Source organism: Boleophthalmus pectinirostris, unplaced genomic scaffold (assembly GCF_026225935.1).
Source record: "Boleophthalmus pectinirostris isolate CB_2022bp ecotype Guang Dong unplaced genomic scaffold, ASM2622593v1 HiC_scaffold_6, whole genome shotgun sequence".
Classification (NCBI taxonomy): domain Eukaryota; kingdom Metazoa; phylum Chordata; class Actinopteri; order Gobiiformes; family Gobiidae; genus Boleophthalmus; species Boleophthalmus pectinirostris.
The window spans coordinates 27,188,481-27,211,929 of NW_026571447.1; the positions used below are offsets into that span (position 1 = coordinate 27,188,481).

Genomic DNA, 23,449 nt, shown 5'->3' on the forward strand with positions numbered 1-23,449 from the left:
ATGTTTGAGCTACTGTGTCCAAATAATTTCCCTTGTGGATCAATAAAGTTTGTCTAAGTCTAAGTCTAAGTCTAAGTCCTTAATTTGTAGGATAATACCAATAGTAAGTGAAAGTTTTACAGCATGCCTGTGAAGTTTGTGAAGAAAACTTGTATTTTTAGTAAAATACTTGACATCAGATTAATATCCTGAATTTAAGACATTTAAACTCATACAGAAATTGTGTTTAGTAGTGTGATTTTTACCTTGTGAATTCCTCCCGCAGGTTATTGGGCTCAGACGAGTAGAACTTGACTCGGAAGAAGAGTCTGTAAGGGGGACCGTCTGCCAGAGAGAGGTCAGAGAGGTCAGAGGGGAAGAAATCAAGATAAAACAGCTGAGCAGAAAATTGAATAACATGGTGCTGTTGAATTGGTTTCTTTTCCTTGAGTTTTATCAGGTATATAAACTATCCGTCTGATCGCTTCAATTCGTCACTGTCAGCAGCATGGGGACAAACAGCACTTCACACATATCTCTGCCTCCTCTCTCCCGCTGCTCGGGTAAGAGGTTTGCTTCATGTTCTACGCTCTCAGATAGGGAGATCACCCGCACCGCTTTTAATTATCCTACACAGCCATTTAGATCCACGTCCCTCGTACTACTTATTTAGAGAATGTTCCACTTTGTCATTGCCAAAAGTATTGTATAAAAAGTTTGATTTAACTGGAAAACATGGTCAAGACTTTTGTGATCTACAGAGTGAGTGTTACGTCAGCTCCAGTCAAATAAAGCCAATCGAGGCTAGCGGTTAGAGCAACCAAAGAGCCAATCGGGAGCCAGGAGTGGAAGGTGTTGAAGATTTCCCAGGTGCACCACTGGCTTGACAGGGGCTTAGCAACAATGTTGTCAATCAAACCTGTTGCGAAGAGGTTAATACGAACATTTTAAGATCAAAATGATGAGTCTGACAGCAGCAGTTACAGAGTGAAGCGACGGTATTTCAATAGAAAGAGAATTGCAGTCCATCATGCCCATGCTCACTTGCTATGTCCACTTATATATGCAGTCTATGGCCTTGTCACAATCTGAGTGCACTTTGAAATGTTAAGGCATGTTTTGAATCATTTCAAATCTTTTTGTAATTATTTTATTAACTATTTTGTTCCAATATTGCTGATTCAACTGAATGTTAAAAAGAAAAAGAAATGGGCTACATTTAATGTCCAAAGAGGCAATTTATGGATATCTTTTATTACTGGTTCTATGGCTGTTTTTCATTGTTAAAAACGTGAGTAATACTAATTGTTCAGAGAAACACGATCACTCAGTCAACAATAAAATATCCTCATCAATGTTCAATAATTGTCAAATCCACCTTTGATTTATGAATAATGTCTACTGACTTGGATCGCGAAGGTTTGAGACTTTTAAAATATGGGTCCCCAGAAAAAACGTTGGGAAACACTGGTCTATGGCATTCTCGCATTCAGGGTTGTAACACTTAGCCAGGCTTTCTTTAAGTGTCACAACTGATAAAAACTGGATATCACATTGTGATATAATACAGCTACTGTATGAGTTTAATTTGGCTTCCCATGCCCCGCCAATATTATTAATTTGCAAAATCAGTCCAAAATGTTGAATCTACTTTTTGTTTGTTAAGGATGAGCCCTAAAAACTCCATATATTTACCCTCTCTTGCTCTCTCTTGTCTACAATCATTCCAGTGTGAGTACATAACATCACAACTTGACAATTGTTTGCCACGATAGTGAAAGAATAATTAAACCATAGTTATTTTTTGCTGACAGAGAAGACACTGGACTTTGTGCCACACATTTTACCATAAAACAAAATACAAACTACCTTTGTATTCTTACCTACTTTTTTGCTACTTATTTAGAATTTCAATTCAATCTTTATTAAGAACACATAATATCTGGTTCATAGTATATAAAAAAAAAGAAGAAGAATTTTTTTTTTCATATATACAGGTTATAATGTATACAGACAAGACTGCCAGTGTCCCCACAGCTTAGAGGTGAATCTTACAGAGCTCGTCACAAGACACACTAGAGATTGAATGACTTGATTTCTCAGATCCATGGCTCTACACATAAATGAATAAATACAACCTCTGATTGTGAAGACACAGGGTCTCACACCAGTTTCCAAACATTTCACTGGCGCTACAGAACCTCGGCACTTTCAGTAATATTCTCAAAAAGTTATTATAGGCCACTGTAAAACCCTGCACACTCTTTTTCTTGTAGTTGAGATGCAGAATATACAAGGGCAAGCAGAAACAGTTAAAAAGTGCAAATTTGACTAGCCTGATTCTTCAGCCAGTTTCACTTTGCAGAAACCGTCTGACCTCGCAGCATTAGGATTCGCTTGCTCGATGGTAGGCGCGTACTTTTTTAATTTAACCAATCACTGCTATTTGGTCGTGATGTATGTAATGCGTTGCTAACGGGGATAACTGGTATATTAAGCTTTTCCAAATCCTGTAGGAAGAAGGGCAATAACGTCTTTCCCTTTGATAAAATTCACCAAACATTCTCTTTGTTCTGGCTTTAAATCCTTGATCTCGGGAATCATTGCCAACGCAGAATGTATGGCTCTTTGCTGATTGATTTTTGCCTGAACTCGCACTTCCAGAGTTTTTGTCTCGTGTATTCCAATTCCTGACCTATTCGCTGGAGAGAAATTAAATTGAGTGGAGGCACTAGGTGGCGCCAGCCTGGCTAAATTTTGACATCACTGGAGCACGTGGAAAACTTACGGACAAGAATACTGGCCTGACCGTAAAGCTTACACTGCTGCTTATACACGTCTCTATCATCTGAGAGGTCACTGGTGACATAATGTCCAAGATATTTTTTTTTAGAATAGAAGAAATGTATTAGTATTATTTATATTTTTTCTCTTTGTAATTATATTTATTGTGATGTGGAAGCTACTGTGTCCAAATAATTTCCCTTGTGGATCAATAATGGTTGTCTAAACCTAAGTCTGAGTCTAAGTACGCTCCACCTCCATTTTGAACGACAGGCTCTTTACAATGACATAGCATATTGAGTTTAGCAGGTTGAGTGCACATTTTCACTCCCTCTAAGGTTGGACTGACTCAAATCTCAAAATACATGAGATGCAACTTTGGAAGGAAAAAAATATGTAAACTGAAAATCCACTCACTCGGAAATTTCATCTAACGGCAGCATTAGTCATATAGCGACTCACACATGTGGCTATAGATGGAAATTAGATCTAAGCAAAGTCCTGGCTGTCCATTAATACATGCTGTCCCATTCAAACAAACAAATAAATAAACTATACTATAAAATAATCAGTTTAAAAGGTAATATATTATGCAAAATTGATTCTTGTAAGCCATATTAGAATGCGGTTACCTCTTCAGAAACATACCTGGAGTCGTGTTTTGTTTCATTCACACACGTCTGAGTAATCCCTTATATTTTGTCTGCATTTCAAAAGCTCAAAATGCTCTGCTTCACCTTGTGATGTCATGTAGTGGTAGTTTTCAAGTTAACAACTCCTTTTACCTTTAGGTCAGTAGAGAATCCCCAATTTCAGGGCTGATATTATATAAATAAATAAATCTAGTGGAAGTGTATGAGGTTTAAAAACACAGTGGAGCACTTCCTGTATTACCACATGACATCATAAGGTGGAACAATGTTTTCAGAACTCAGTGGCAATATGCAGGGTTTGTGGGTTAAACATGTGAGTGAAACAAAACACAACTCCAGGTCTGTTTTTGATGAGGAAACAACATTATAACATCAGAAAACAGCGTAATGCTGACTCTTTAAACAGTTTTATTTACCACTACAGTAGCACTGATTTCACCTTAGTTCATTTTAGCTAACAGAGAGGACACTGAACTTTGTGACAGTTTGATATGCCTAGGCCACATTATTTACAGCAAATTCTACCTCAGCATTACCTGTTTTCCTCCATGTTACACTATAGACTCTTTAGAATGTCATCATCACGTGAACATAACCTATTGAGTTGAGTGCACACTTTCACTCCCTCCTTACGCTCTCTTGAACCGTTCACTTTCCCTTTGAGCAAACAAAAGCTGTGGTTCCCGTGCTGCTGCTAATCACCATGTCAACATTCGATAATGGGCCACCTGCTCCCACCCTCACCTGCTACTGACAAAGCACAGCGCACATAAAACCAGACAGCAATTAGACAATGGGGGAACACTTACCTCTGATTTGTTTCTTTATTAGTTTGGACATATCAAGCCAGTGCTGCAGGGAGACAGAGGGAGACGAGAGGAGCTTATTAAGACAAAATGAAATTACACTCATAGTACTGCTCAGGTGTGTGGTTGTACTCACTGAGACTTGGTCTGAGTCCATAAACTGCAGTCCGAAGTAGTCTGTCTCCACTAGATCTATGTGGTACATGATTTGATCGAAGAGGTCTTGGCCTTTGGATTTACTCTGAAACATGAAAACAGTATCCTGTGTAAGTAGGGTTGGGTGACATGCAAAAAGCTAATCACAATTTTTTACCTCATAGTACTGATGGATTTTTTATTTTGGATATTGTCAAAAAATAAAAATGGCTTTCAAAATATTTTTTCTGAATATAAACAATAGTGCAGACTTTTAATGATTGTGATTAACACAAACAAGAGTTTCTACCTCATGTCTGAACTTTTGCTTTTACTGATAGAACATTGGCTGTTTGGCATTGATTAATAATACAGTAACATTTTAGTAAAAAATTACACTAAAACAAAAGCATGTGGTTGTTTTTAAAAAAAAATTGTTGTGTTTATTCCACTGAAAAACATCTCACCTAATGTGAGCAAACTAATATTCCACCATATGACATAAACCCTTCCTATCTCCATGGAGAATTTTCCCATATGGTTTTAACTTTCTTTTTCCATGGAACCCACAACCAGAAAGTTACATATTGTATCTTTATGAAGAGCCAACCATATATCATTGACAATTAAAATCTCTTAAGACAAATTAAATAGTACAGTCCTGCATGTGAGGACTGAAACAGATATAAACACTATTGGTGGGCTGTGGCACTGTCACGACTTATCGCTGTTATTTTATTCAACTTTGATTAGTATTATGAATTGATAGTTCTACTAAAATTAATAATCATAATCAAACAACTAAAAGTTAATGTCATGTCTAGGGATGGGAATCGATCCCGAGATCTTGCACACATGATAAAAATTATCTTGAAAGATTTTTATTCCATGTGTTTCCTTTTGGATTGAATAGAAAACTACGTTGAGTTACTGTGTCCAAATAATTTCCCTTGTGGATCAATAAAGTTTGTCTAAGTCCAAGTTTAAGTCTAAAAAAGGTTCAAGTGCTGGTGAGTTATACCTCTTGAAGCTGTGGTTCTACTGTGACAACAGAAATATAAAATTAAAGCCGCAAGCGGCGTCGAACGGCCCTCGCCTGCCGCGCACGCAAACGTTGCGCACTTGGACGCCACGCCCACGAACACCACGGCCGCAATTCATGCGTCCCGCCAACACGATTCCCTAAAGGCCATGCCTGCAAACTCTGTGCCTGCAAATGGCGAAATTACATAGTGCGCTTTTAAATGTTCTTTGCACCCCCTGCTGCCAACTATGAAAAATGCCCATGTCAGTAATATATGTTTTTGCTTCTAGTAATTAATAGAATTGAATTGCCAAATTTGGTACAAATCCGACAAGGTTGATGTTTCATGTCTATGGTAGGGGGCGCTATAGTGTTCACTTTTCATATGTTTTATAGTGTATTATATTCAGACTGAGATCACACATTAGTGATTCAAATTTCAACACGATCGGACTAAGTCTGTGGGAACAGGAGCAAATAATGTCACCTTGAAATTCGCCAAAACTTTGACTAAATTTTGCAGCTTCGCCGCACGTAAACCGTGACAGTTATCAAAAAAAATCAGCTAACTTTAGATGTTCCACTTGTCTAGATGATGTACGGTGATTTTCAGCCCTGTGGGTGAAGCGCCTTCAGAGGAGTTCGTTCAAACGCAATGTGAACGAAAATGCGGACTCAAATGTCAATCCAATATGGCTGCCTTCTGGTTTGTCAGGGGGCGTGGCCATAATAACATTTTTTGTTTGTCTTGACATGACGAATGTGTGTACCGAATTTCGTGGCTCTATGACAAAGATGACGGGGACGTCTCCCATAGGCGCCAAATTTTTGAGTCTTTGCGCCCCTGCTGGCCAACAGTGAAAATGGTATCATGTCCATAATATAATTTTTTGCTCGTTATCATGCATAGAATTTAATTCCCAAATTTGGTGCAGATCTGACTATGTTGACGTTTCATGTCTATGGTAGGGGGCGCTATAGTGTTCACTTTTCATATGTTTTATAGTGTATTATATTCAGGCTGAGATCACACATTAGTGATTCAAATTTCAGCACAATCGGACTAAGCATGTGCGTGTAATATATTTTTTTCTATTTTTGGGAGGAGTTTTAGCGCCCCTGCTGGCCAACAGTGAAAAATTCGCCATGTCCATAATATAATTTTTTGCTCGTAATTATGCATAGAATGTAATTCCTAAATTTGGTGCAGATCTGATAATGTTGACTTTCATGTCTATGGTAGGGGGCGCTATAGTGTTTTTTCATATGTTTTATAGTGTATTATATTCAGACTGAGATCACACATCAGTGATTCAAATTTCAGCACGATCGGACTAAGTCTGTGCGAACAGGAGCAAATAATGTCACCTTGAAATTAGCCAAAATTTTGACTGAAATTTGCGGCTTTGCCGCACGTAAACCGTGACAGTTATCAAAAAAAATCAGCTAACTTTAGATGTTCCACTTGTCTAGATGATGTACGGTGATTTTCAGCCCTGTGGGTGAAGCACCTTCAGAGGAGTTCGTTCAAATGCAATGTGAACGAAAATGCGGACTGAAATTTCAATCCAAGATGGCCGCCTTCTGGTTTGTCAGGGGGCGTGGCCATAATAAAATTTTTTGTTTGTCTTGACATGACGAATGTGTGTACCGAATTTCGTGACTCTACGACAAAGTTGACGTCGGGACGTCTCCCATAGGCGCAATGTATTTTGACTTTTCGAGGTGGCGCTGTGTCGCCATTTTTTTATGCCCGTGCACGAAATCTATATTTTATCGAATTTTTCGCCACTTCTGAATTTTGGGCAAAGTTTGGTGAGTTTTTGAACGTGTTTAGGGGGTCAAATTAGGGTTTAAAGAGCATAATAAAAATAATAATAATAATAATAATTTTAGCAAAAACAATATATCCGAAAACATTAGAACAACATATTATACATTTTTTGAAAGCTCTCGACCTTCCCCACGTCACCGTGGGGTCATTGGTGAGTGACGGGCGCATCTGGACCATCTCGCTGGGGTCACAGTCTGACCTCCCATTGACTTCCATTCATTTTAGCAGTAGTAAATATGAGCCAGGCCTTGGGCGTGGGTTACTGGGATACTGCTGTTCGTGCCGGGGGCGACCGTGGACATAGTTGCATGTCGTCTTGTCGCATTCGGACATGCGCACGTCCCTTCCCATTTGCTCCGCTGAGCGGAAGCAATAGGCCCTACGCCCTGTCGGGGCTCGGGCCTAATAAAAATGGTGTCAAAAAAATTGTGAACTGAACCAAACAATTTATTTATTATGTCAAAATCTTGTCTTGTCTTGTTCAGTCTCGAATCTTGTCTTGTGGAAATGGCCTCATCACATACCTAGTCAGGTCTGATTTGAGCCATACTGACAGACTACGGGTAATGTATGTATGTTTGAATATAAATAGCTTTAAGTGAGAGTTACAGAAGAACCATATGGGTCAGAACGAGAGGACAGGTCACTGGGGATTACACTGTTGATGATGGAAACTCTATGTACTTACAGTAACGCTGTGAGGGAGCCCGTGTTTGTGAGGCTAATACACACGAGGGGACCTGGACACATGACACAGGCCTTGCACTTTGGATCGAGATAGCCAGTCCAAACTTCCTGGTTTGTGTTTGAGGAAATCTGGGGTATTAAAGGATTGGGGACTGATTCAGAGAAGGGCTGATTCAAATATTGAGGCACTATTTTCACATACTGAGAAACACTTAGAAACAGTGAAGCTATTCTCAACAACCATTAAAGCACATAAGCTTAAGATGCACAGTGTAACTTTTCTGGTAGGGGTGTGCCATGCATTTGTCTCCATGGAGATGTTATTGCTTTTACTGGAATGGTATGGCATTAAACATATCTCCACAGAGACAACTAGGGCTGCGTATCATTAAGAAGTTGCCGATACAATACATACCTCGATACATTGGCCACGATACGATACATATCTTGATACAGTGCACTTTCGATTCGATACAATACATTTCAAAATGATTCTATATGGTCCAATAAAAATAATGGCTGTGATACTAAAAGTTTTTGTTAAACCACTTCTTGTGCAAAGTTCATATGAAACAAACATTTTAACCATTAAAAGAGTGAAAATGTCAAATGTGTCACATAAACACATTTCCTTCCTCGGAACAAGCAACAAAACTGTAGTGCTGTAACAAAATAATTTTGTAAAATATATCTTAAAAATACTCTTGGTGATATATTGATACAGCAACCCATGATATTAATACTGTATCATCACATTAAATGATACGATATATTGATATTTCAATATGTTTGCACACCCCTAGTGTCCAGTCAGCTGATTTATACAGGTTGTGGCCACATTCTGGACAGGGACGGAGCAAACATCACTGGGACAGAGGAAAACAAACACTGTCGCTGGATTAAAGAGGCAATCGAAATAACGAGCCCATGGGACTATAAACCAGGACGAGGGTCGATACTGTATCATCACATTAAGAGATACGATATATTGATAATTTTGCACACCCCTAAAGACAGTCAGGCTAAGTTATAAGCCAGATCTTTGAAGAGGCCTGCTCACAGTGAAATTGCATGTTTTATCTGAGAAATAAGAACACCCGTAATTTAATAAATGCTATAGGTATGCATGAACATCTCCATGGAGACAAGCAGACATTGAAGGGGATAATAAGAAATATAATTTGGCATAGATAGCAATAAGAGAGCAGTAAGAAGCCCTTTAATGTAATTTTCTACCATCATTTATGACTACTTTGGAAACCTATATTCACTGTATAAAATAGGCCATTTCTTATTCAAGCTGAGTCATAATTTTTTGCTGTTGTATTTTCTTGTTCGTTTGGAAACTTCACTCATTAGAATAAGCTTCTTATATGATTAATAGCTATATAACATCTTGTGTGATCATTGACTTAATAGGCTAATGAATAATTATCTAGCACGTCCCTAATGTCTTGTCATTAATCAAGAACTGTAAGTGAAAATCTCCCACCAAACTAGAGTGAAAATGTCCGATCAGGTGTGGAGCAGAACAGAGGATAATACAGGTTAATAACAGCCAACAGAGCCTATAAACCAACCAAACGAGCCAGCAGCTGTAATGCACTTCGTCCCATTGATGTGTGTTCAATAATAGCCTTATCACAACGACTTCTCATCCTCAAAGGCGGCACTCACAGGTGGCGCATGTACGTAACAGCTCTCGTGACACACAACCTTCAAAATGAAAATATCATACGAGCCATTTACGCACTTTGCCTACACACCACGCACACACACACACAAACACACACAAACACACACTCTCACTCACTCAATCTCCCACCCACCCGCGGCACAGTCCCCACAGCGGGTAATGAGATCAGGGAATCACAGACGGGCCGCGCGCAGGACAAACACTGCGCGCAAAGAACGATAAAAAGAAAGAAAGAGCTACAGGCTACAGTCGGCCAAACCAGACAAGTTGACAGATGAAATGTTCCAGAAGTCTATACCATATAGTGACACGAAACATTTCAGCGCACAACCTTCCGTTTTGGATGAGGTTACTTTAGTAAACTTTAAATGCGAACAAAATCAGAGATTTTATTTTATTTTTTTCATTTATAACGATATAAATAATAACTTTTTCATTTCCTAGATACTTCCCAATTAGCACGTGTCCTTGAGAAACTTATTAAAAGCCCTCTCTATTTTCCATCTGTTTAATAAATAATGAGCCTGGACTCACGGGCAGGTCCACGTTGACGTCCGATCCGTCCAGCAGCAGCACGCGGCAAGTGATGGAGGTCCGCGCGCCTCCCGCCGCGGGGATGTGCACTGAAGCCCCCCCGGTCACCACCGCTGGCGCGTGGACAACCTGCTGCTGATGGGCCAGGAGCAGGGGGTTCCCGGTCACCCCTCCGCCCCCTCCTGCCCCGAGCTGCCCGTCCCGCTCGTCCCGCTCTCTCGTTTGGAATCGGCTCCGCGAGCGGCGGCTGAACGTCCGCCGCAGAAAGCCCATCATCTTCCTGGTCCAAGAGTCGTTCTCCCCACGCGAGGAGAGCCTCCTGAGAGCCAGAGACCGGTCCTCAGACCGGGGGTGACAGCGGCATACCAAGTGAACGTGTCCTGAATGTACACACAGCCACTACGAGAGCCCGGTGGGTTTAGCAGCTCCCTCCGTCTCCGTCCTGTCCCCGCTGCACCTGCTCCGGAGCTCGCTGTTGCACACCGACCCCTAGATCCTGAAAAAGTCCGTGGCTCCGCAGCGGGACCTCAGAATATACTGTACCCCCCGTGTGCTCGTGAGCGGCGGGGAAATCCACTCCGTGCCTCTGGACTGATGCGGGGCTTATTCCCAAGTCTCTCACCGCCGAACCGAAACTATAATCTACCTCACAGGTAAAAGTCAACCAGTGAAACTGGACAAACAGCCTGGTCTGCGCATGTGCGCTATACAGCGCAGAACAAACTTCTGCTCCTTCAACTGGACGAGTCGACAGCGTCAAACCAGCGCCATCTGTCTGCCACGCGCCCGCCTCACGGGACTGAGAGGATGACCCAAGTTACCAAGAACTGATGTGTCATTACACTGGTCAGAGCAGATATGTGTAGAGTTACATCTAAACTCAGTGGGTGTGTGGAGTGGGTCCGCTGAGTCAGAATGAAGATTTTACTCCACAAGTTTGTCCCGTCTAACTGTGCACATTTGGACCTAACGTCACAATATTACAGTGACAAAGCTGCAGAGACGATGTGATCTTGAGTGCTAAATTACATTTTGTCAGCTGCTAAGCTTCTACATCATCAGACAATTGGCTGAGGTGGTCTCACTGATATAGTTCCTGATTTAGAAGTGACTGAAGGTCAAAGAGCCCCATCAAAGACACAGTTCAAAAGACTGCAATGTTCACAGGTTCACACAAAGACAAAGTGCAGCATTAGATACATTCACACAAGAACACAATGAAATAAAAATCATAAAATCAGTGTTTATTGTGTTAATAATTTAAACTTGTTTACAGTGTGTGCTGCTCCTCTGAGCTTTATCTAACGTACCGATCAAAATCCTGTCACCACGGTTACTGTTGGCACGGCAGAGAAGAACCACATATCATCTTTGTTTTGCTCTGCCGCCAGGTTTGATGCAGCGACTGGGAGCCATCAGTCTAAGGCACGCTAATTCTCATAAGTGGAAGCATCGCTGAGTGGCCTCTCGCACAGAAATCAGCTCTCACAACAAGTCTTACACATCAGTCACTATGGAGACGACGGTCGTACCAGCTTCTTGCATGATCAGCAGAAACGAAAGGCCAACTAGGTGTATCATAGCGTGGTAATGTTGACGTTTCACCACAGCTGATCTCTTAGGACAGTTCTGCACTTATTATCATGCAGGCCGAGTACCGATCCTGGAGGGGGACTGCTTCAGTGGGAGTCAGCGTGTGCGTGACTAGAAGAAAATGCATGGTTTTTACGGTCTCTTGGTGATTAAGACTTTGGAGCAGAAGACCCCTCGTGTTTCTCCTTGTAGACACGCAAAATGGCCTCGCATACAAACTGGAATTGACACTGAAAGAAAAGAAGAAACATACAAAATATTACTAATGGGAGAGGTGTGGGATGTTAACATGCTAAAGGTCATATGAATAGATTAAGCTGAGATAGAGGGCAGGCCAAACGTGTTCAAGCCCTATTGGATTTTATGAATAATTAAACATTTCCCAAAATGTCAAATGTCCCAAATGTGCCCCTGATATGAAGAAAGCATTTTAAATAGAATAAAATATTGTCTTTATCTAATTATGGTTTCTACCTGCTTTACCTGGAATGTTACAATATGGCATTTAAAGTATCTATCATACATTTAGTCAGTTATGGGGGTTTCATTCCTTATAAGATATCTTGAAAAACATGAATTGTTACTGTGGGGGTCACTTTTTCACAGATCTGCTCTGTAACTTAGCTTAGTGGTGTCACCTGCTGGAAATTTCCATGGGAAAGCAATAGTATATCCAGGTCGTCACTGCAAGTGAGAAGGTGCTTTCAATTGATTTACCTGGTAAAATGTTGATTAAATAAATGAAAAAATCCATGGAGAGAAGCAAATGCCGAACTCTCCAACAGAAAAGTTACACAGTGCAGCTTTAAAACGGTAGTGCAGATCACTGAATAGATGCTTTTTTAATGATCTGATTCCTACATTTGATTATTTAAACATGTTTTGAAACAGGCTTTAGTTGTTTTTTCTGTTTTCTCTCAACCTACAGATGCACAATCTGCTTAAGTATCTACAGAATAAATAATTGTGTTGATTATAATGGCAAAAAGCGGAGGTATAATTCAGTGACATTGGTCTGATTGCAGTCACTAAGAATATAAAATCACAAAACCCATTGCGGGCTAAATCATAATAATAATAAATCAGAATGTAGATTTCAGATATCTCCGGACATCGTCAGGCTGTAAAACGTGATCTAAACCTTTTGTAACTGTTTGACATTGACTCTGACTCATTACAGTAAAGCCTGTCCCGGCTCTGAGCAGGTTTCCATTGCAAACAGATGGAGGAAACATGAGAACTGTTCCATCAGCAAAAAAACTGGTTTCATGAGGGGCCTATCACATTTCATAATATGGGCAATAGTGGCAAGAAAATCATGTTTAAAATGTTCTCTATTCATAGTTAGCTACAGATCTTGTAATGACATTTGTATTAATATCTGATGAGGGGACAGTAGCTCAGTTGGAGCATTTGTCCACTGATCCAAAGGTTGGTCACTCTCGACGTAAACATCACTGGTTGGCTAGTGTGAATGTTGTGTCCTTGGGCAAGACACTTAACCCACCTCACCCCTAGTGTCTGCGTACACTGGTGTACAAATGTGTGTGTGAATGGGTGAATGGATTGTTATTGTTGTAAGATGTTTTGAGTGCCTTGAAGGTGGAAAAGCATTATATAAAAATGTAAACATTCACCATTTAATGTTGAGTTGCTTAGTTTAGTTAAGGGTGTACTATGTAACTTTTCTGGTGGGGTGATTTGCCAGTTCCTTGTCTTCATGGGGATGTTAATACTTTACTTTAAATGTTCCACAATAAATGTATCTATCTTGAATGTATTCAATTACAGATGTTTTATTGCTAAAATGGAGATAGATAAAAAAAATTTTTGACACAATGTGGAACGTAGGAATAATATGGAGACAGGCAGGTGGTGGGAACGTTACACCAGAAAAGTTACGTAGTGCATTTTTAAGTTATATTTTGAATAATAGTTGCAGCATAATAAATAAGGACAGCTCCACTCCTTAAGCATACTTGTGCTAAAAATCATTATTAACTGTTCGTACCGTGGTCTGAACCATCATGGCTCGCTGGTCCCTCAGAGTTTTCACAATCTCCAATGGAAACACTGGACGACCCTGATCCAAGAGCGCCAGACCCGTTTCCATGGTGATTAGCACACCTGTCCGTCCAATCCCAGCGCTGCAGCAAATCAAAAGCAAACAAATCATTCTTCAACAATACAGGCACCTCTAAGCCGGCTCTCAACAGACTGATGTGTGCAGCCCCCTGAACAGAGTTGTACACATCACTCTGAGTTGGCTCTTGCTGAAAGTGATTGGAACCAATAATCGAAGTATTCAAACAAATACTACATGTTGTTGTTCGAAGAGTCACAACAGCAAAACAAAAAATCAAACTTTAGTCAAGTCCACTTGAAAGAAAAGAACATTAGTTTTATCTGTCCACAAATGGAAAAAGCACCTCCCTCTGCCTCCCTTTTTAAAAAACAAAATCATCTGTATTTCTGCTGAAATAGGCTGAAGTGCCTCTGTCGGTGTCGCCATGTTTGTTTTGGTTTGTTTAGCGCTGGGCTCTGCACAAACCACAGTGCTGTCCAGTGATTGGTCAGTTTCCAATCACTTGCAATCGACTGTGTCTTGCAAGAATTCATCTTGCTGGCAAGGCTAAGGCATTTCACTCTGGCTTTTTATATGTGTTTGGGTCTAATATAGGCACTCCTGCCTAAGAGCAAGAAGGTCCCGAGTTCAATTCCTGGACTGGCTGGGGCCTGTCTATGTTGACTTTGCATGTTCTCCCAGTGACGGCTTTGGTTTACAAAATAAATACTGGGTTAAATTAATATCATTCCCTTCACACCAGAAACTCTGACTCACTACAGTCATCGAAAACACTGTTAAAAACTCACTTGTTCCACATTTCATACAATCTCCAATAATGTTATTTTTAGTGAATTTTGCTGTAGTCTTGTGTCATTTTCTTACCTACGTAAAGAATCTATGAGTTTCTTTTGAAAAGCTTATTAATTATTATTGTTACTAAATTAAGAAACAAAAACAGGTTAAACACACTTGTTCTGTTGAAAATTCATGTATTTTAAAAAGGGGTTGCTGTGCTTCCTCTGGGAAAAGACAAACAATGATGAATGAGGAAGTTCATCCAGAAGCTGTCAAATAAATTTAAACAAAAGACTGCAGTTGAATTTGTACCATTTCTATAGAAATTGAAGTGGGCACATAGGGGCTGCTGGGTAATAGGTTGAGTGCCCACAGAAGTGCTAAGAACTAAGATTCACACCTTATGTAACATCTTATTTTATCATAGTTTATACTTCCATGTAATCCCTCCTTACCCCAACTCTCTGGAACTTCACGTCAGAAACTCGGACTCAATAAACACGTTCAAAAAACAGTTCAAAACTCAACTTTTCCTCAAAGTCTGTAACTTCCAGAAATGACTGCTTCCTCGCTACTCATTTTTGTTTATCCTCTCCTTTTGTTATGCTAAACTACTATAAAGTGTCTTTGAGTTACCGTGAAAAGTGCAATATAAAATGTATGTATGCATTATTATTTTTACAGCCTCATGGGAATATAATCATATTTATTGTAAAAGATGAAAGACACACGTGCCAGTGTTTGGGTTACCTGCAATGAACCATGAGTGGCTCATCCCCTTTCCTCCTCTCCCTCACTGAGCTGACAAAGAGCAGGAAGTCCGAGGGGTCGTCAGGAACGCCATGGTCCGGCCAGGCCACGTACTGCAGATGTGTGACTGCCCGCTCCTCTCCCAGCTGGGACAAACACAGGTGCCCAACAGTGAAATATAGTGTAACATTAAAGGTCTCATGATATGAAAAATCCACAATATTAAAGAGTAGGTTAGTCTAGTCATGTCACTAAAACACAGTGAACATAATTATATTTAAGCTTTATCTAAAAATGTGCCTAGATTTTAGACAAAACCTAAACTGTAGTTATCTATTTTCTAGAATTTCATACACCTTAAGTGGACTTGCTCTGACCTGATCCAAAATATCCCTGGCCAACTTCAGCTTCATCAGGCTAATGTTTTTTAGCCTTTATTCCTTCTGTTGCAAATGGATGGCACAAGACCTATTCAAGATATCTTCTGTTTTCTATAATCAGATTTGTTTACTATACAATTTCCCCACATACATTATTTTAAGACATGAAATACAAATGCAAAGCTGTCGGAGTATTTTTTTTAAAGCCAGGGAAAATGATAATGTGAAAATGGTAACACACAGGTGGAGGTAGAAGGAAACACCGGTGAAAGAAGTGCTGACTCTGGCCTTTCAAATAGGCTCTTTGCCTGTGGGTCCACACAGGTCTAAGTCTTTGCCAGAGGAACAGATGGGCCAGCGCAGCAGTATCTGTGCTTGTGTGTTTGTGAACTCATGCTTCCCTGATCACTGGACATTTACCCAGGTCTAGTGAAGCCAATCTGACAAATATATGGCTGTGTTTAAAACTGCCCTCATCAAAACCGAACTGGACTAAACTGGAATTACATTGACTAAACCAGGACTAAACCAGGACAAGTGTGACACAGTCTATTGGAGGTTTTCAGACTGTGATTATGTCAGACTCCCAGATGGGGGACAAGAGACAGATTTCCCTATTGTTACCACTTGTACTATGCTATGAAATATCCAAAAGATAAATTCACAAATGTTAAACCTGATCATTTCTATTAGTGACTAGACCAGGGGTGGGCAAACTACAGCTTGGACTTGAATAATAATCATTTTCAGTGTTTAAAAGTCATTTCAATAAATAGTAAATACCGTGGGACTTTGATATTTTGTTGTAATGCTTTGTAATTATTTTCAATTATGGGATAATTCAATAACATGGGATATATTTTCTACATATCCCATGTTATTTTTTTCTCTTATGAGGTGGATTAACAAAAAAACTCCATCTGCTCCTGGTCAGGCCCTTCTGTCAAATTTTAGAACCCTTTGTGACCCACGAGTCAAAAAGTTTGCCCACCCCTGGACTAGACCCAAGAACTTGCTGTACTGCAACAAAAAATTTAGTCACTCCATCTGTATTAAATCTATATCTCTAATATACTTTGACTTATAGAATGTTGCCACAGCCCATAGACAATTATTTTAGCTAAGATGTCAACACTTTTGACACCAGATGCCCTCCTGATTACAATTCGCCACTAGACTAGAACCTGCAGTGAGTTTGTCTCTGTAACATATGGTACAAATAATCAGCCTGTGCTCACACACTGGTTTCCTTTGGAACCTTAAAGAAGACATATTGTGCTTGTGTCTGCTATGTGGTTACAATCTATGACTCCCGTGGAGCTTTATTCTATATTTTATACATTTTCAATCACAATATTGATCCAAAAGAAACAGTCCACTGATTTTAAGTTGAAAACTGTGGCGCTGCATTACAACACAATTAACAGCTCCTGAAAGTCATTTTGCGTAAGTCTCCATTAATACTTATTTGTAGGGATGTAACAACAGTGTTGGGAAGGTTACTTTTAAAATGTATTCCCCTACAGTTTACAGATAACAGACCCCAAAATGTAGTTTGTAACGTAATCCATTAAGTTACTTAAGGTGAGTAATGTAATCTCAGTACTTTGGAATACTTGATATTGTCATGTTTTTCAAAACTACATGAACGTAGTAAACACATCCTGAAAATTCTTGTTTGTTCTCTTCAAATTGGATGTTGTGCCCAAGTCTCCATGAACAGGTTTGCTGTAGATGTTTTATCTGCTAAAAGACAATAAAAAGCCCAGTCTTTACTTAAAATATAAAATATTAAAAATATTATTGATAGAGAAATGCTTTATATATGAGATCACTGCTGCCTTCAATTATTATTATCTACTGTTACGTGTCATATTGTTTAGACCTGGTTTAGTCCTGGTTTAGTCCTGGTTTAGTCCTGGTTTAGTCCTGGTTTAGTCCTGGTTTTAGTCCTGGTTTTAGTCCTAGTTTAGTCCTGGTTTTAGACCTGGTTTAGTCCTATCTTAGACCTGGTTTAGACCTGGTTTAGTTCTGTTTTAGTCCTGGTTTATTCCTGGTTTTAGTCCTGGTTTTAGTCCTGGTTTAGCCCAAAATGTGAAAACAGGAACATAGCACCATGTAATCCATTTATTTCAATGTAACCGAATACAGTTGCTCATAATTTGTACTCTGATTACGTAATGTTGGTACATGTAATCCGTTATTCCCAACACTGTGTAACAATAACTGAAATATTGTGATATAATTTCGTCAAAAGCCTAAAAATCATATCTCTGGCTGTCACGATATATCGAATCACATGTTCCTTTACTTAACTGCATGGTTTTATAGTAGCAAAAGCTTATGGAAATAGGGAACTACATATCCCATAATTTATTTCAGTGCAGACAACATGAAGAGACATGTTTTTAATTTGAATTCTTGGGATTATGGCAGTAATAATCGACACCAAAATCTTGTCATGGTATTTTAAAAGCAGAAACGTGTCCCATCTACAATTATGTTAGCTTCTCCAAAATATCGCAATAAATATCGTACCGTGAGATGCATATTGTGATAATATCGTACCAAGTTTTTTGTATATCCTTACATCCCTACTTATTTGTACTTAATTTACTGTACATATTGAAATAACACATCAGACATTTAATGAATGTATCTGATCCTGGCTTTCTCTAGTTTATGTTTAAAATCTGAACTGAGATAATATAGTTGTGTATTTCCTGATAAAAAAGTAGTTTTGTCTAGCATGACAAACCCATAAACAATGTTCTCTCTGAGTTAAAAGGCAGAGTGCATTTAACATCACTGTATGAACTGTACAGGACGCACTGAGAACAGAGAGTAACCGGAGCCTGTGGCGAGGTCTGCTCTGTGACACATGGGACAGCCTGTGTATTCTGTTCAAGTACTAATATATTTTACACTACAAAATATCTATAATTCTAATTTATTGCATATTGTATGTGTGATTTAACTGAAAACTACAGTGGAGCGGCTTTTTAAAGTACATAAACATTAAATTCTGATACTGATGGACTTAAACATCAACAGCTTCTTAATCACTCTCTTATCTTATTCCTGTATTTAATAACAACATCACATATGTAGATCATAATTTTAGAGATGCCACATTTTCACAGTACCATTTCACTGTAGCAAGCAGCTGTTTTTCATTTTGTGTTTTTATTTCTGAGAACCGGCTATTAAACATTTTTTCAAAGAACTGCAAAGTACAGAGTCAAAGCCAGATATCAGCAAAAGGTGCCAACAGAAATTTTCAGAGCACTCTATTCACAAATGCGGACAATACTGGATGAACGAAACATGCATGAATCACTCAAAACACAACTCTGAGTAAGCAAATGATGATTAGAAAACATTTAAACATGATTAAAAACTTAAAAAATAACCTCAATTTAGGCTGATTTGTCAATTTAATCTTTTTTAGTATTTTTATCTGCACATAAAGTATCTGTATTCTCTGTATTACTGTACAGTGTGTAAAATGTATTAGTTGATTTTAAATGTATTATATTTGCACAAACGCTCTGTGTGCCTTTAACTCGCCCCTTGGGAGATGAATAAAGCCATCCTCCCACAACCACATTTCACCTTGAGGAATGAGCTCTTTTCACGCTTACATTACAAACCAGGAAGACGTTTGGTAACATGCCATAACAACTTACGGTGTAGTTCCTGATTGTGATAAAACCCAGTGACGTAAGTGTTTGGAATCATCTTCAATTTGGCGCCCTCACCTTTTCTAATCGCATAAACCCAGTGCGCTCTGAGTGTGTCAGTGGGGAAATGATAAAAACTGAGGTATGGTTCCAATTGTTGATTAACTGAACATAAGAGAATGCTACAATGTCATGTAGGTGAAGAAAACTGGGCCATTTTCTAATTTTTCCTAGATTTTGTCAAATTTAAGCCCCGTTTACACATACACAGGTATTTTCAAAAAGTGAGACATTTATGGTTTCGTGAGATATACGGACTTTTAGGCAGCTGATGCGCCGAAAGTGCGACCAATGTTTACCTTTTGCTCTGATGATGATCATGGAAGCATTCAGAGCAGCAGTTGCATTTCTTCTGGTGCAAACACTTTTCATGTGTTTGCATTTGCACACACAGCTGATGTATCATATCCATGACCAGAGACGAATGATGCTCGGAGGTCAGCAATTTTGCCACTTCTTAAACATATTTGTGAAGAATCAACCCCGCTCAGTAATGCACATTTCAAGGTATTTTTGAGTAATATTTACAACTGTAATGAAATAAATGCTACAGGTTTGAATCTAATCCAGGTGCCGCCCACAGGCTTAGCGTAGTTATGATGGAGCTCAATGGTGTATTTACGCGGGTTGATGTAAACGAAAACTTTTTTGAAAACAATGCTATTTTGGAAAACGGAGGGAGGAAATATTAGTCTCTCAACATACCTGGATATGTGTAAACGTAGCCTTACTACTGCAAACAGAGCCTGTTGGAAGTTGTTATTGCATACAGTATTTCCAAATACAAGCGTGACTAGAGCCTATAAAGAAAAGAGCGAGGGGGAGGATGGGCGGGGTCTGGAGGTATAAGCAACACTGTGATTGGTCTGTGTATCCAGACTTCAAACTCCACCCCTGTAGCCTGGTGTTTGCAATCAGAAACACCTGGCTGTAAACAGGGCAGTCTTTTGTGATGTCACCAACTACTGGAAATTGCAGAGGCCACTGAGCAGATTTAGATTTAAAAGTTTTTGAAAGCTGCACATTAACCTAGATTGGGCTGAAGCTGCTAAAAATGAACAGTAGATAATGGTATTTAAAAAATGAACAAGTGGATTTAGTGTTTAGTTCCACTTTAATTAAAAATATACTACTCAACTTGATGATTTCTACTGTACCTTAGTGTCTGTGAGGGTGAACTGTCTGGTCACATATGCCAGGTTACACTCCTCCGAATGGCATTTCACCTGCATGTGCCCATAGCTCTTCACTTGAGGAGGGTGAGGCCAGTATTGGTGGCACTTCGTCTGCAGAAAAAACATACTGTGACTAAAATTACATTGATCCTTGTGAGTCATCATTAGTTTTCTACAGCTGCGGTCTCATCTCGCTCTGTTGATGTTTTTCAGTGTCTCTGCAAAATGAGGTGCAAAAGCAATCAGCAAAAGCAAGGACAATGATTGACAGTTTTTGCATCTGACCCTTTGGAGGAAAGAAGGCCTGGACAAATATCAGAAAGGGATCAATTAATTTGTCTCTCTGGTTGCTTAGGAACAGTAAAGCTTAGGCAGAGACGACTTCATTTAACGGGACCTTGATGACTCCCGGTGAGCATTTATCTTTTGTGGTAAATGTGGCATTCAGAACCTGCTTTAACCTGGTTTGTTATTAGCAAAAAAGTGCATGATGAATATGAAGCATCAGCCAACAACTGACACACTATACAACTTTTGTCACCTGCTTGCCTCCATGGAAAGGCAATGTTTGCTTGGCATGTTCAACAGAATGGTATTAAACTTATATATCTCCATGGAGACAATGAAGTATCACCACTAGACCAAGTTACAGGTCAGATCTCTGGACAGTTGAGCTGTTGTTTTTCTAGGTTTAAGGTCATACTTTAAAGATTCCAGTGGAAGTAATAACATCTTCATGGAGATAAGCAGGTGGCCACCAGAAAAGTTAAACAGCACACCTCAAAAGACCCAATACTATAAACAGACTCTGATTGGGCTTGCCTCTCCACAGACCTGGCTTGTAGCTTGGCCTCGAAAGATCACGTGTTTTTCCAAGGTATTTTTCAAAAATTAAAACACCTGTATTTGAAACAATGTCTCTAGACTACTGTATTTTTCAGACTATAAGTTGCACTTTTTTCATGGTTTGGATGGTCCTGTGACTTATACTCCGGTGCGACTTATATACTAAAATTTTCACACTGACAGCTGCGAAAGGGCGCTCTAGGCTTGTGTCAGTATCTGCTACTCCTATTACTCCTGTACCACTGTCACTTTATGCTCTACTGCGCATGTCTCCAGGAGAAAGAGCCGCTGTCCTGCTGCAAGTAGCGAAATATGAAGCCAAAAACTGCAACAGAGCAGCAGAAAGAAAGTTTGGAGTGAGTGAGAAACTTGTAACAATCGGGAGGGTGTGCCATGCAACTTCCTGGAAGTCACTGGATGGTTTAGATTTGATAAAATTTTATGATTTTGATCCCAAATAGTGCGACTTATAGTCCGGTGCGTCTTATATATGTTTTTTTCTTCTTCATTACGCATTTTTGGGCTGGATCGACTTATACTCCGGATGGATTTATAGTCCAAAAAATACAGTATTTATTAGCTAAAATGTTACACAGCCGGACTTTAAGCCAATGTAAAACAATAGATAACACATAAATAGTATGGATGAGTGTGTACCCGTCCCCTCTCTGTCAGAGTGGTTAGCATGATGACGGTGTGTGCCTTCTGCTCCCAAACGCTTTGCCAAAAGTGAGAGCAGGTCTGAGGCAGCGGTCCCTGAGCAGCCACATAACGTAAACAAACACCAGACATAGGGGGCGCCACCTACAAAAACACACATTCAAAAGATGCGCTCACAGAGACACAAATGCACAAATGAAGAGGAGCACTGAATGTCATGAGTAAGCCGGTGTCACAATCACACTTTTCTGATAGATTATTGCAGAAAATATTGTGATTAACAACTCAACTCATGACTTATAAACTGCAGTGGGGAGTGAGTAAGCTGAAATTTTATTTTTTTGGTAAACTATTTATAAGTAAAAAGGCAAATTAAACTCATGAGTCACGAGTTTAATAAATCTTCATCTAAATATATTGTTTCCTAGTACAAACTTCTGCATAAAGTCATTTGAGTGCAGTCAACTAATCAATCAGCAAGACATGTCTCTAGTCAACCAGTAATTTCTTAATAAAGGTTAAAATGATAAATATTAAGCCAAAAAGTATATTTTCCTGTATTGAAAGTTAAACTAAAGTAACTATTGGAACGGGCCTAGTCATACGTACAGTGTCACAGATACTCACTGTTATGTGGCTGGCATTAATGTAATCTTCTTGGCCTTGAAGAACAACTCTTGAATCATCATCTGTAAAAGATCAGGGCACCAGCAGGGGGCTTTAGTGAGCGTGTCACTGCACCACAGGCTCAACAGTAAATTAACTTTAGTTGTGACTCTTATGAAGTCATACATGAGAGGATGGGAAGGTGACAGTGTGCATCTATATTGATAAAGGACATTGATAAAGGACACGACAGGGTTAGAATACAAAGGTTTACCGAGAGGGTATTGTATTGATATCCTTATGCATTTTTTTTTAACGCAATAACAATAATCACACAAGATTTTTACCATCCATCAAAAAATGTACCAGTGAAAGTATGGAAGCATTTACGAACAATACAATTAACCACAAAAGTGTAAAATATTACCTAAAAGCTTTGTTTGGAAGACGTCATCTGCTAATTCTTTTTGACCAGCACTTTTTACAGCTTTTTGTCAATATACACTGCCGGTCAAAAGTTTCAGAACACCACACTTTTTCCATTTTTTTACTGTTTACTGTTGACCAAAACATATTCTAAACTTTTGATTCATCAAAGTAGCCAGCTTTGGCAGAAATATTTGATTTCTACAATAAATATCAAATATTCTTCAGAAAGTTCTTCCCAGGTCTGTTGCAGAAGTTCCCGTAAATGTGTGGCA

The 23,449-nt window shown here is 39.3% G+C and overlaps 2 protein-coding genes across 3 annotated transcripts in view; both read right to left on the bottom strand.

Annotated features, from left to right (window-relative positions):
- epb41l4b (erythrocyte membrane protein band 4.1 like 4B) overlaps positions 1-10,919 on the bottom strand; it is a 43,586-nt gene extending 32,667 nt beyond the window's left edge. Inside the window, exons 1-4 of the mRNA XM_020937307.2 lie at positions 10,133-10,919; positions 4,359-4,463; positions 4,226-4,268; positions 246-324 (exon numbers count right to left, since the gene is read on the bottom strand). Of these exons, the coding sequence (XP_020792966.2) occupies positions 246-324; positions 4,226-4,268; positions 4,359-4,463; positions 10,133-10,408 (503 nt within the window). The 5' untranslated portion in view covers positions 10,409-10,919. The remainder of the gene's footprint in view (positions 1-245; positions 325-4,225; positions 4,269-4,358; positions 4,464-10,132) is intronic.
- Positions 10,920-11,355: 436 nt separating this feature from the next.
- Positions 11,356-23,449, bottom strand: part of ptpn3 (protein tyrosine phosphatase non-receptor type 3) — a 30,367-nt gene continuing 18,273 nt past the window's right edge. For both annotated transcript variants that reach the window (XM_055164276.1, XM_055164275.1), the window contains exons 20-25: positions 22,770-22,831; positions 22,140-22,286; positions 20,619-20,747; positions 15,339-15,484; positions 13,737-13,872; positions 11,356-11,955 (exon numbers count right to left, since the gene is read on the bottom strand). In XM_055164276.1, coding sequence (XP_055020251.1) covers positions 11,875-11,955; positions 13,737-13,872; positions 15,339-15,484; positions 20,619-20,747; positions 22,140-22,286; positions 22,770-22,831 — 701 coding nt within the window. In that variant the 3' untranslated portion in view covers positions 11,356-11,874. The remainder of the gene's footprint in view (positions 11,956-13,736; positions 13,873-15,338; positions 15,485-20,618; positions 20,748-22,139; positions 22,287-22,769; positions 22,832-23,449) is intronic.